General features: G+C 45.6%; 2 protein-coding genes and 1 long non-coding RNA gene across 3 annotated transcripts; 1 reads left to right on the top strand and 2 right to left on the bottom strand.

Annotated features, from left to right (window-relative positions):
* Positions 1–852: 852 nt before the first annotated feature.
* CHCHD1 (coiled-coil-helix-coiled-coil-helix domain containing 1) lies at positions 853–2617 on the bottom strand. The gene is made up of 3 exons (XM_001363160.4): positions 2448–2617; positions 1482–1600; positions 853–1124 (listed from the first exon to the last, which is right to left on the bottom strand). Exons 1-3 carry the CDS (start codon positions 2569–2571, stop codon positions 1011–1013), a joined length of 357 nt encoding a protein of 118 aa, XP_001363197.3. The 5' UTR covers positions 2572–2617; the 3' UTR covers positions 853–1010.
* Positions 2612–7307, top strand: LOC130457552 (uncharacterized). Its single transcript, XR_008916860.1, has 2 exons — positions 2612–2846; positions 4517–7307. It is a non-coding gene; the product is annotated as an uncharacterized LOC130457552 (long non-coding RNA).
* Positions 7308–8545: 1238 nt separating this feature from the next.
* Positions 8546–13508, bottom strand: FUT11 (fucosyltransferase 11). The gene is made up of 3 exons (XM_001365061.4): positions 12717–13508; positions 11872–12494; positions 8546–10884 (listed from the first exon to the last, which is right to left on the bottom strand). Exons 1-3 carry the CDS (start codon positions 13410–13412, stop codon positions 10725–10727), a joined length of 1479 nt encoding a protein of 492 aa, XP_001365098.1. The 5' UTR covers positions 13413–13508; the 3' UTR covers positions 8546–10724.
* Between the last annotated feature and the right edge of the window lie 36 nt (positions 13509–13544).

The following is a 13544-nucleotide window of genomic DNA, read 5'->3' as shown; positions in this document are numbered from 1 at the left end:
TAACAAGCACTGGGAAGCAGAAACCTTCCCAGATCTTCCCAGTTTAAAGTGATCATTCTCTCCTAAATTTTATTCACATCTAGGATCTCTCCTTTGCATTTATCTCATTCTGCACTTTCAGTTATTGGGGTACCTTATTCTTCCAGTTAGATTGCTGTTTGAAGACAGGATCTATCTTTTATCCACTCCTCCCCCCAGCACGTGGTGCAATTCCTTGGGCACAGTGGCTATGTAATGTTTGTCTAAATCAGGGGTTCTTTCACAACTGTCTAGTGAAGTCTATGGCCCCTTCCTCAGAATAATGTTCTTAAATGCATAAAATACATCAGGTTACAAAGGAAACAAATTGTTAAAATACAGTTATCAAAAAATATTTTTTTAAAAACAAATTCACAGGCCCCAGGCCAAGAACTCTAGTTTAACTGTTGATTTACTGGCTGCCCCTCACACTGCAAGAATCTGGAATACAGTGAGGGAATGAGAGCCTTGATATGCTCAATGAACCAGCAGAAAATCCAACCAGTTTCTACTCTTAACCACAAATCCCCCCATATATCCTGCACAGCATAGAAGAATTGATGACCATGGAAATAAAAGGTTTTTTGTATACCTCACCTCCCATACCCTAGCAACAGGCATTCGAAGCAAAGATCAATACCCAGACTAGAGGAGTTCTACATTCCTTCCAACTCTGGGGATCCTGCATCCTTCTGTGATGTTGAGGTCCAACTTGGGTACTGCTCCCAAGGTGGGTTATTGTACCTTCTCTATTAAGCAAAGAAGGTCTCAGGGTCCTGGAGAGGGTAGAGGGCTAAGATTCAGAGATAACCTCAACCACAACACAGCCCAAGCTCTCTTGTAAAGATTTTATTTCAGGGTAAAGCAGAACTCTCACCCAAACCACAACCCCACAGGGGTGAGAACATGTCTCTATCACTCAGAGGCCACTCAGTCCAAACACCACCAAGTAGCTTCTATGAGGATGGTCCTTAAAAAGCTACATAACACCTTCAAATAATGTAAGTTATGTTTGGAAACCTGCTCAGCAATTTATTTGCTTGCTTGGGGGTCAAATTCCCAGTTGAGCCCAGATACTCCTGTTTTGCCTTCTGTTTCCGCTCCGCCTATAAGAAAAAAAAGTAAAGACAGTGTTGACACTCCAAATTCCCTCAGATTTAAAACTAAATAGCCCTCTTGCCAGTCTCTAGGAAGAAGAGAAACCCTGCCTCAAATCCTTTGTCCTATTCTCAGTTTCTCCTCCTCATTGGAAACACAAACAAGCTCTGGTCTCCAAAGGACCTTTGAGATCAACCTGAAAGTTTGTCTCACTGTAGAACACCTCACCCTTTCCCCCACTTCCTCTTCTTCTAGATCTCCCCTTTCAAGGACAAGAGACAGGGATTGGGGGCCTGACAAGAGGGTACCAGCCCACTCCCACACCCAGGCTGGCATCCCACCCCACATTTCCCACTCCCTGTCACCTCAGCCTTTGAAGCACAGGCAAAGAAGTCCTTGATCTCCTTGGCACAAATCGTGTCGCTAAACTCATTCTGTTTCCAGCAAGCCATCATCAGGGACATCTCTGTTATACAGGTGGCCTCTAGAAGGGGGAGCGAGGTGTCCCCAAGTCAAGATACCGACCTGCCTCACACTCCCCTCTCCTCCACCCCCAACCCATTCATTCACAAGATTCACCTGCCTGCTTACTACATTAATTGAAAGACTCATCTGCTTCCTTCATTCAGATTCCTGTTTGCCAACTTCACTCATTTATTCCAAGACTCGCCTCTTGCTTACTTCATTCGCTCACTCACCTGCTTCTTACTTCATCACTCACCTAATTGCTTACTTTATTCATTTACTCACTGACTGACTTCTTGCTTACTTTATTCAAACTCATCTCTTGTCCACTTCATTTGCTCATTCAAAATTGCACCTGCTTACTTCATTCAAAGACTTACCTCTTGCTTCCTTCCTTCATTTACTCACACCTACCTGCTTGCTTCCTTCCTTCCCTCCCTCCCTCACCTTAATTCATTCATGCAAAGATTCACCTGCTGGCTTCCCTCCTTCCTTCCTTCATCTCTGGCTTACTTTACTCATTCATACAAACACACAAACACACCTGCTTGTTTGCTTCGTTCCTACATTTACTCACTCAAAAATTCACCCGCTTGCTCTGGACCAGGATCAATGGTCACTACGAATACACAGTAACCGAGCCTCTGACCTCAAAGAGTGGACAGTTTGGGGGGAACTGAGAAGGGAGGGAGGGAGGGAGCACGCCAGGTTCAGTACAAAAAAGGCTTTAGAAGGATGCAAACAAAAAGCTACAGGAACACGTGAGGTTGGGAGAGCAGGAAGAGCCAGAGAAATCAGGCCCAGCTTCCTGGAGGAGGCGACTCCTCCCTCGGACGTCTGTTCGCCCCTCGCCGTGACGAACTCACCCCCAAGTTCGCGGCGCCCTGCCCCGACCCGGTTGGCCAGTACCAGGGGCTTGTTGGGCTTCAGCACGGGCCGCTTCCCGTTGCTCAGGCGCGCCAGGCGTCCCCGTAGGCTCGGCGTCGCCATAACCCCAGCTCCGTTGGGACGCCAGCACGTTGGGACGGCCAAAGCGTCACCGCGCACGCCGGGGGCGGGGCGTGTCTCCTCCCTTACCTTGGGTTCTCTCGGCTCTGCAACCGCTGTTTCCCGGAGCCCGGCCTCTTCTCTTGGCATCCGCCAGGCCTAGCCAGGGTCTGAACGCGGGGAGGGCGGGTCGGGCCGAGCCCCGGGGCCCAAGGTGCGGAGGATAGTATTCCGGGGGCAGCGAAGTCCGGCGGAACCTGCTCCTGGGACTATCTCGGGTAAGTCACCCAACCTGCCCCCCACCTCCATTTCCCTATCTGTAAAATGAGAAAGGCAAGATCCCAGGCCCAAAATGCGGGGTGGATAACCAGCCAGGTGGAGTGGGAGCTCCCCTGAGAACCAGAGCCTTGAGGAGGGCGCCTGCACCTTTGTGGGGGCAGGAGGCAGGGGGAGAACCACGCCTCAGGGACCCGGGAGATGGCAGCCCCTCTGCCGTCGGACAGCTCCCCATGCCGTGTTGTCCTTCTGCTTAGGCCAGGTCTTCAGAGTAGTTCGGACTGAATGCCCATATAGATACCCACGAAGGAAAAAGCGGGACCTTTCAGGGGGTGGCCGTTTGGGCCACCGAGGTCAGTTCCTGCCTGCAGGTGGGGTGCTGGACTATGTTGCACTGGAGGGAGAACGTAGGAATTCTCACCTGCAGGAGAACGGTATTATTTAGGGGTGTATGTTTTATTCACTTGTTTAATTGTGACTTCTTTGCATTGTCTGCGGGGTGAAATAAAGGCTGTCCTGTGTCGATTAAATGGCCTGTTGCCTTGAATATTTGTGAGAATTAGAGGTTCCTTTTAGCCACAGACTGTCTGAGACTTTCCAGAGCAAACTCCAAGTCCAACAAGCCAAAGAGTAATCTGGGGAGGACCCCCCTCAGATTGGGTGTGGCCCCTGTAAACCCCAAGCTTGGGAGCGCTGGAGCCAGTTACCTGGAGGATGCTTTTTGATCACTTGTGGCCAAAATGTCTCCCAGCGAGTGATGGGGCTGAGCCTCTCTTGATAGTAAACACAGGCAATATTTAGAACCACACACTAGGCTCCTCCAGCTTGGTGTAGGACCTTGGAATTTGCACATCTTTGGCATACCCTTTATCAACCTAGAGTCACTTCCACACTAAGATGATATATGGGAGGCAGAGTTACAAAGTAATAATGAGGGTGATTTTCTTTCTTCCTAAACATACCACAAAGAAAATTCTCCTTCATAAGATTCGCCTTGGAAAGCTATCTGTTTTATTCTGAGGAGGCTGCCATTGTTCAAGAAACCTCTTGGATTGCATTCCAACACCATTTATGAGCCACACAAGAATAAACTGTTTAGACTAGTCAAATCAAAACAATATGGTATCAGTTAACAGTTACATATTATTTAAGGTTTGCAAAGCACTTTGCAATTGTTATCTCATTTTATCCTAATAACCATCATCCTTATTTTACAGATAGGGAAACGGGGGCCAAGGGAAGATAACACTACTAGTTAAGTGTCTGAGACTAGATTTGAATATTTTTTTAAATTTTTGAAACACTTATTTCTGTCTTAGAATCAATATTATGTATGGATTCTAAAACAGAAGAATGTTAAGGGCTAGGCAATGGGGGTTAAATGACTTGCCCAAAAACTGGGACACTAATACATTGCTGGTGGAGTTGGGAAGTGGTACAATCATTCTGGAGGGCAATTTGGAACTATGCCCAGAGGGCTTTAAAATGCCCTTTGACCCAGCCTGTTGGGTTTGTACCCCAAAGAAATAAGGAAAAATACTTTTATAAGAATATTCATAGCTGCACTCTTTGTGGTGGCAAAAAATTGGGAAATGAGGAAGTGTCCCTGGATTGGGGAATGGCTGAACAAATTGTGGTATATGTTGGTGATGGAATACTATTGTGCTGAAAGGAATAATGAACTGGAGGAAGTCCGTGTGAACTGGAACAACCTCCAGGAAGTGATGCAGAGCGAAAGGAGCAGAACCAGGAGAACATTGTACACAGAGACTGATACACTGTGATACAACTGAATGTAATGGACTTCTCTAGTAGCAGCAATGCAATGACCCAGGACAGTACAGAGGAACTTAGGAGAAAGAATGCTGTCCACATCCAGAGAAAGAACTGTGGGAGCAGAAATGCAGAAGAAAAACATATGATCAATCATGTAGTTCAATATGGATATGATCTAGCCTTCAATCCACTGAGCCACCTAGCTGCCCTGTTGGATTTGAATTTTTAAATCTTCCTCACACCAAATCTAGCACTCTGCTTGATTATCCACCTTATTTTTCCAACTCAAATCTAAATAATTTTTTCAAAACATGAAATGTTCCCTGGGACTGAATATTTACTACCAATGGAAATATTAAGGAGTGGGCTCCAGCCTGTGAATGCCAATCCAAAAAAGGAGTTCCAAAAATGTTTTGAGCAATAACAGCATTGTAGAAGTCAGTATATTGCCCTTGACGTGACCATTTAAGGGGCAACTTATTTGATTAGTATAAGTAATTTGATGAATATACTTAATATACTTCTTTAACCACAGAGTACACCCTCTCAACTCAGCCTCTCAATCTTTTATCATTCTTCAAGACTTTGCTTAGGTGTCAAGGATTCAGGAAACTTTCCTCAATTCCTTTAGGGATTAGTTCCCACTCCTTCCTCAAGTTACCTTGTCTGTTCTTCTGTTGCATTCCCATTAGAATTTATATAACCTGTAGCCCTGGGTTCACATGAACAGGATCTGTTCCTGAGATCAACCCTCAAAAGTGTGAGAGAAATTGAGGGGATTAGGACAGCAAGTGATTGATTGTAGGAATTATGTATATTATACTGAATTCATCTTGTGATTCCATTCTGGAGCTAGCTTTGTTCCTTTTCTATTCAATTATGGGTCTAGCCCAAATTCTTTCTTGTGGGAACACTATTCAATTGTGGGAAATTGGAGAAAATCTCACTGCATTGTTTGAACCTAATCCTGTGTGGCTGGGAAACTGGACCATCTGTGTCTGTGAGACCCTTAAGCAAGGACCTAGACTATGTTGACTTTAAACACAATCATGCAAAGATGGATAAAAGGAGTTTTCTCATAATAACATATATCAAGGAACCTATATGTCTTATCTGAAAAGTGGCCCCATACTAATCAATCAGCTATTATTTCCATCTTCCTTTGACTGTTTACAGATAATTGGGAAGGAGCGGGATACCTTTTTCTTGAATTCAAGGAATTGTACCTGTTCACTCTCTCCCTCATAACTTGGAAAGGCCCTACTCTTTCCTCCAAATGGAAATCAGATTATCTAATGTTATATTGTTGCCTTTTAATCAATTACTTTTTTTTTTAATAAAAAATCCTCACCTTCCATCTTGGAATCAATATTGTGTATTGGTTCTAAGGCAGAAGAGTGGTAAGGGCTACACAATGGGGGTTAAGTGACTTGCCCAGGGTCACACAGCTGGGAAGTGTCTGAGGCCAGATTTGAACCACGGACCTCCCATCTGTAGGTCTATAGGTCAATCCATTGAGCTACCCAACTGCCCCCCAATTAGTCATTTTTGATAGTCTTTAATGTATAAAAGTCTGCCCCTGCTGAGGAAGGAGCCTGGATCCAGATTCATTGGGCAGCTGGCATGCATGGCTTAATACAACTGATATACTCAGAAGATTAAACCTATGTATATCCTCATTTCATATTTTACTTATTACAAAAGTCAGAGTCTCCCTCTTTTTGGCTCAATATCCCCCAAACTGGAGTTAATCCAGAAAAATCTCCCATTATAGTTTAGGTTTATACTTCATGTCTAAGTTTTCCCAAATAAGAATAGCAGGGTTCCTAACTTCTAAGTGTATGTATACATGCAATTTAATAAGTGCATTTTCAGTAGTGCAGCCTTAATATTACTCCACAGAAAATACAGGTGATACAAAGGACTCTTCACATAAAGCCTAGTAATCCCAACTAATTTATCTTTAGCCTTACAGATAATCCCTGAGGGCCTAAACTCCATTTTATCCTCTCCAGGGGTTTCTTAGAACTAAGTCACAACACTCCTTCCCAATGGACGGATCCACAGTCTAAATAATTCATAGGAATAGCTAAGCTTCAGGTCAACATCTGTACCACTCCTATGACTAGTCTGTTAACAGGGGCCACATGAACATTTCTCTTCTTTAAGACTAGGTGCTGTTCAGGAATGATGTGGGTGATCATTTTCTTTCCCTAGAAGGTCTGATCCCTTAACTTTCAAACTTGGAGATACCAACAAGGCAACTCCTAAGACATCTCTTTCTCTGATTAGAGACTTCGTCTCTAATATGCCTGGGAAGGCACTATTTGGGCCACCCAGGTGAGCATCTATCTACCTCTGCCATGTGCTCCTATTCAGCTGATACCATTTTTTGGACCAAGAAAAGTCCATTTTAGGAACTCTAGGATCTGACTTCTGTTTAGAAAGCTTTAGGATGAACAGATGTAACTCCCTCGTGCTCATGCTCCAAGGAAGCCATTACTAGTTCCTAGGACAGTGGTGGGCAACCTTTTGAGCTTGGTGTGTCATAATTCCCCAAAAAACCGAGCATAACTTGGATGGTGTGTCACTTTGAGAAAAAATAATAATTTCACAATATTTATAGTTTAAATAACAAAAATGTATAATTACAACTATATTTAATAAACCAAAGGCTAATTATTTAACTTGCCTGCTTAGTGACTTCTTTGTTCATCTGTCAGTCATTTCTTTTGTTGGTCTTGATATTATTTAACTTGTGTGGGGTGCTGTGAACTAAGATAAGTGAGGGGGAGGGGGAATTCTTTAACTAACCTGCCTATTAGAGACTTTTCTTGCTGAATTTCGTTGGCTAAATCTTCAATTGAAGGTTGGTATTTTGTACACTTCAAGCCCAAGTAAGCACTACTACCTTCATCGGTCAATCTGTTTCTTGTTGGTTTTTGATATTATTTAACTGATCACTCTTTCCACGTGCACGATCCTCCCCCATCATGTGCCCCAGCCCCATGGTGCTGTCCCCCCTCCTGCTAAGCCAGGTGTGGCCATGGTGACCCGCTGCAAGGAGCAGTGGCTCCCAGCTCGCTGAGCCCGCATGCAGCCGTGTGTCATCGAAAATGGTTATGTGTGTCAGTGCTGACACATGTGTCATAGGTCCACCATCACAGACCTAGGAGGAAAGAGTCTCTCGAGTGTCCATAGCATCTGGGGGAGGAGTCTATTCATATTGATTGGGAGGATCGATATTAACTCTCTTACAGATATAAGCTCCTTAAAAGGATTGCTTTGTTTCATTGCTTCATGCATAGTAAATACTTAATAAATTTTTAATTAAATGCCTTCATTGATAATTCCTTTTTCATTCTCTCCTTACTTAAGTCATCTCTTAGTTTCCAGATCACTCTTTCTTATACACTTATTTAATCACATCTGTCATGTATTCAGAAGTGAGTTCCTATTGCCCTAAAGTCTTTGTAGTTTCTTGGTATAGGGGAAAAGAGATCAGAATTTGAAGTCAGGAGACCCAGATCCAGCCAATGTTTTAACACTTGGCCCTCATTTGACTTTGGACTTTCAGTTTCCTTATCTGTAAAATGAGGGGGTATTGAGCTATTGAGCTAGATGATCTCAGTGGTCTCATCCAGCTCTAAATCTCTGATCCTAAAAACTGAATTGTATAAATTTTTGTAGTTATCAAAAATCGGGGGGGGGGGGGATTATAGTGATATAAAGAGGTATCAATAAACATTTCTTTTTAAAATCAGTCACATTTCATTTTTGTGATGTACTGGGTAATCATAGTCCTGGGCACAAAATCTCTTTTTAATAAAGAAAATAATCTTGAAGTTCTCCTCACTTCCATCTCCATTCTACCATTAATATACCTGATTTCCTCCTTATAAAAAAACCACACAAGAAAAATAAGTAGGTGAGAGTATATATAATAAAAACATTTTATTAGAAAATTAAATCTGATATAATAATATAAAAACAGTAACAAGTCACTGCAAACTTAAATGGCACTGTGATTCCAAAATACCAACATAAAGTAAACTAACTCTTCAGGGGATAAATCTGAGAATAACCAGGTTTTTCCTGTGTTGCTGATATAGCCAATTAGTAAATCAAGAGCAGCATATCTCAAATCTCAAAGACAAAATGAAGTTCATACTGGTCTGGTTCTCCATAGAGAAAGGAAAATCCTCACTTGAGTTCCTTAGCTCCTATGTGGCCCCACTCCATCTCACCAGTGTCCAGTGTTATCTGCTTTGCCATACAAATGGCTGGTGCTATGCTTGCTTTCTCATGTTATTAGCAAGTGAGTAAAAAAGAATAGACTAAACAGCACTAGCAATCAGGTCTCACCTCATGGTTGCTATAATTCCCTAATGACTGATCCACTAGGTGCATATAAAGTGCTGTAATGCACCTCTATAATTAGAAAGGATGGCAGAGATGAATCTAGCACCTTCCCTACCATTCTAATAAAAGCATTGATCCTTTCTTATTGCACATAATGTAAATAACATCAAACTAGTTTTGTCTAATATATGTCCTATATTATTAATGTTTCTAAAGTTGTAAATTCAGAAGGCAAGTGCTGCTTTTAATTTCTTTTGTAGCTGCCCAGAATAGTATCATATTTAAATGGTAAGTTATTGAAAGCTTTGGTTGATTATTATTCATCTCACTTCCTTTAAATCTTTCCTCACTGAGCTTTATAATACCCAAAGAGAAATTAGGCAGCCTTTTTAATCTGTTGTAAAGTGCGTTTTGTTTTTGTTATCAAAGTCTCATCGTTTTCTGAGCTCCAAAGAAAATTCCTTTTTATAATGGCCAGATATACTCAATGCTAGGAGGCTCTCATTAGCAAAAGGAGGGACAAACTTCAGAAAACAATCTAACAATACTGGTGTGTAAATGGGTGTAGATTGTGGCTATAAGAAAGGCATGAAAGCTGTTCACCAATGGAATACTACAAAATCTTTGTATCAGTCTTAAGATCCAACATACTCTTGCTCTACTGCCCTAAAAAAGGTCTATGGTCTTCGTGTTCAGAGGAAGTCAAGCGGTATTTACAAACCACAGTGATTTAAGTGGGTTTGGCTGTATCCCCAAAGTTGACTGACTATAGCTTTTTACTTACCCAACCACTTGTGGCCACCATCTCTTCCCTTCCTATCCCCATTAGCTTGGTGCCTTGGTTTTATTCTGTCCTGAACAGCTAGACTGAATAATGCATTGCCAATAGATATTATAATGTCTTAACATCATATGGCTGGAAGAAGACAAACTACACAACAGCAGCAAACTAAGTCAATCCATTTGGGGTGGAAAGTTTTAGAAAGTAAGGTATTCAAAAGGTCTGTATAAAAGTAGTTATCTTTAGCAACTTTTCCATGATTCTGTAGAGAATTACTTTGTAGCACATGAAAATGTAACAAAAAAATTAACTGAATAACAAAACCACAAACGAGATTGTATTTTGGTTCACTGGCTGGCTCTTTGTATATCTTAACATCACAAAAAGATACTCAGGAAGACTCTCCCCATTGTATTTTCGAGGTAGAGTAGAATCAAGGAAAGATTGAACTAAGGGCCAGAATAACCAATCTACTTTGGTCTCTGTCACTAGTAAACTACAAAACTGAAGGTTAATCATTTCACCTGACCCTCAGTTTCTTGATTTTTGTTTTAATGTGCACATGGGTGAAGTGGCTATAACGTTACCTCCAATGCCACAGTTAGTTAGCCCAGATAAGACCCCAGAAGATGAAATATGTGGAGAACTAAATAGTCTTTTAAAAAATGCTATTTAACTCTGATCACCAGCTCTCAATCAAACCCATTAGAATGTAGGAGGTACCTGCATCCTCACCAGGACCATTCAGGATAAAACAGTTCAATTTCCCTCTTCGTTGAGGGTCCAGGGGCTTTTCTGAAACCACATGCCAAGCAGCATGACAGTAGGAATGTGGGGGAATATCCTGGAAATCTTCATTCCTCGAAGAAATGGTGGCTTTCCCTTTAAGTCACAAAGTAGAAAGGAAATCTACCCTCTCTAGGGTCCTTCCTCACTTCAGTTGTGCCAAGGTCAAGGGCATTCATGTAGGTGGCTGGGGATACTGGTTCCTTCGGAGGAAAATGTCATGCATGTAATCCCAAAACTTCCCCGGGTGTGTCTCATTGTTGTGGATCATGGCAGTGAGGGCCTCACCTTGATCTAGGCCTTGCCAGTAATCTTGTAGCCACATCTCTTTCCAACTGAAAAATCAAAGGAATTATGGAAGGACAGGAATTATGGCAATCTTGGCAATCTGAAGCAAAGCACAGGAGATGGTCAGGGGATCTAGATTAACAGGCATATGCACTCATAAAACCCAGAAAGCTAAGAAACAGGAGAATAGTCACCCCAAGACAATAAATGACCTGAAATCCCTGAAATGGCCACACACACAGAGTCATGACAGAACCAGACTCAGATGCATTTGGCCAGTTGCATGCCCCCATAGCTTGTAGTTTTCCAAAAGCATCCACACCTAATTGTCTACTCTAGCAGGGAACTGAGCATATAGTAGGCCCAAAATAATACCCACAGATGATTTGATGGGACTTAGGTGCCTCCCCCACTTAGTCATCAGAAAGAGCTTCTTAAAACCTGCCATCTGCTGCCCAAGGCAGCCTTCAAGAGCAACCTCACATTGTCCTGGGAGAGGGTTATAAAGTTGAGAAGTTTTCAGAACAGGCAGTCCCAGAATCTGGAAATCTGTCTGAAGCCCTTATTCATTGCATCAGAAGATTCCTCCTCCCAGACCTCAAAAATTTCCCACCCCCATTTCAGGCCTTTATTATCTCATGTCCAAATATCTGCAGTAGCCTAACAATTGGGTCTTGCTTATCTCCATTCTTCTCTAAGCCAACCTTCTCCTCAAAACGGCTGCCAAATTAAACCTTTGCAAAACACTGATTTGATTTATTCCCTACTCAAAAAACCCTTCCAGGACCCACCACTATCCAAAGCCTGAATTCTGCCAAACTGGTCTGAGGCCCAGCATGTGGCTTGAGCAAACCTGAAATGCTTTCCCTCACCTGCACCTTTTAGAACCCAGTTCAAACCCCATCCCCTTCCTCTGCAAAATCCTAAAGTCCTGGGGCCAATCCTCCCCCCAACCCCCTTCAGACTTTGTAAAAAGGGCTTGGGGAGGGGGAGGCCAGCCCTAAAGGCCATCTACAGTGTACATTCCCCTTTACCTGTCATTCTCGGGGATCTCCTCCAGCCTTCCAAAGCCTGGGGTGGGCTCTGGGCAGGCCATGTGGGAATGTTGTACGATCCGGGGGGGCGGGGGCGAGACGTGGGCGGGGGCGGCTTCGTGGGCTCTGTCAGCGGCCAGCCGGGCCAGCTCATGGTCACAGACAAAGCACTCGAAGCCTTGCAAATAGCTGGGTTGCCGAGGGTCGTTCACCCCCCACTCCCGGCGCTCCAGGCTGTCTAAAAGGAGCCGGTTAGTTATGCCCCCAGGCTGCTTGTAGGCCAGGTACTTGGCATACTCCTCGTCGTTCTTGTCCAGAAAGTCGATGAAGGCAGCCAGCTGCTGCGGCGACTCGAAGTCGTCCACTAGGATAATGGCGCGCTCGTTAGGCATCCAGTCGCGCACGGATGGCGAGCCGCGGTACACGGGCACAGCCCCCAGGTGCAGGGGCCGCCACAGCTTCTCCGTCATGTAGTCTTCGCAGATGGCGTTCTCCATAGCCAAGTGGAATTTATAGCGGGACACGAAGGCCAGAAGCTCGGGGTCCTCCGATGTGGCCGTGGCCGTGTCTCGCAGCCGGGGTGGCAGCTCGCGATTCTGTAGACACTTGCCATAAGAGTCCACCTAGGCGTCCAGATGAAGGAAACAGCTAGGTTGGGCCCCGCCCCCGAGACCGCCCTCTCCTCCCCATCATGCTCCCTGGCCTTCCAGGGGTATCCATAGGGGTTCCGCCCCTCGCCTCAATGAAGCCGCCCCCAGCTCTCCTCCTGGCCTTCCGGACACCCTCTAAGGCTCCGCCCCCTTCCCTCAAAGACACACCCGGGCCACCCCGCCCCCTCGTCTCACCGGAATGTAGCGCATGAGCTCGCGCACGTAGCGGTCGCGGTCTGAGGGTACGTCGCAATGGGACTGCAGATAGAGGAGTGGCGCGTAGCCACGGCGGCGCCAGGCCGCGCGCTCCTGCGACGTGGGCGCGGCACGGCGCAGATAGGCGAGCCCGGGAAGCCACTGCAGAGGCAACGGGTAATCGGAGTGCCGGCTGAACGTGGCGCTGAGGTTGAAGAGGCGGATTCCGGGCGCGTGGCTTAGCAGGAAGTTATTGAGGGGCGACTCCTCGTGCAGCAGCGCCCAGCTCTGATGCGCCAAGCGGGGCAGAGGCGCCTCGGACGCACGAAAGTCTGTGCCGTAGAAGAGTAACGCGCGCGTGCGCGGCTCTTGCCGCCGCCGCCGATCCCGGGAGGCCACGCACGCGCCACGCGCGCACTCGATGCGTTCTGAATCCCCAGGGAAGTGGGGGAACAAGCCGGGGCTCCACCACAGCAGGACGGGCAGCTCGCTCTCATCGTCGTCTGACATTGGCTTCCCTAAGCTCCGCGCTACTCCCACCGAGCCCAGCGCAGTAGGCGGCCGGAAAACCGTACCATCCCAGGGCTCTGCCCATTCTGCCTCATCCTCGGGTTCTGGTCCCGGCTCGGCCCCGCCGCCGCTCCAGACCCAAAGCATCACTGTGGCTGCCAGCATGGCGCCGGGGCGGCCCGCCATGCTTTCTCAGGCCCTGTCCCACCCATTCGAGGCCCCGCCCCAGGAGGGGGAGAAGCAGAAGCGATATACCCCCTCGCGGCGCATGCGCAGCACCTCACGGCCTCTTCCGCCCATTCCCCTCCTGGGGCCCAA

Source organism: Monodelphis domestica, chromosome 1, assembly GCF_027887165.1.
Source record: "Monodelphis domestica isolate mMonDom1 chromosome 1, mMonDom1.pri, whole genome shotgun sequence".
NCBI lineage: Eukaryota > Metazoa > Chordata > Mammalia > Didelphimorphia > Didelphidae > Monodelphis > Monodelphis domestica.
The sequence above is the reverse complement of the archived record's forward strand: the minus strand, read 5'-3'. Positions and strand labels throughout refer to the sequence as shown.

Coding starts and splice junctions, on each gene's coding strand:
- CHCHD1 (XM_001363160.4), bottom strand. CDS start 2,571: ATGGCGACGCCGAGCCTACGGGGACGCCTGGCGCGCCTGAGCAACGGG. Junction 1,601..2,447: donor AGGGCGCCGCGAACTTGGGG/GTGAGTTCGTCA, acceptor TCCCCCTTCTAG/AGGCCACCTGTATAACAGAG. Junction 1,125..1,481: donor CCTGTGCTTCAAAGGCTGAG/GTGACAGGGAGT, acceptor TTTTTCTTATAG/GCGGAGCGGAAACAGAAGGC.
- FUT11 (XM_001365061.4), bottom strand. CDS start 13,412: ATGGCGGGCCGCCCCGGCGCCATGCTGGCAGCCACAGTGATGCTTTGG. Junction 12,495..12,716: donor AGCTCATGCGCTACATTCCG/GTGAGACGAGGG, acceptor CTGGACGCCTAG/GTGGACTCTTATGGCAAGTG. Junction 10,885..11,871: donor GAGATCCCCGAGAATGACAG/GTAAAGGGGAAT, acceptor TTGATTTTTCAG/TTGGAAAGAGATGTGGCTAC.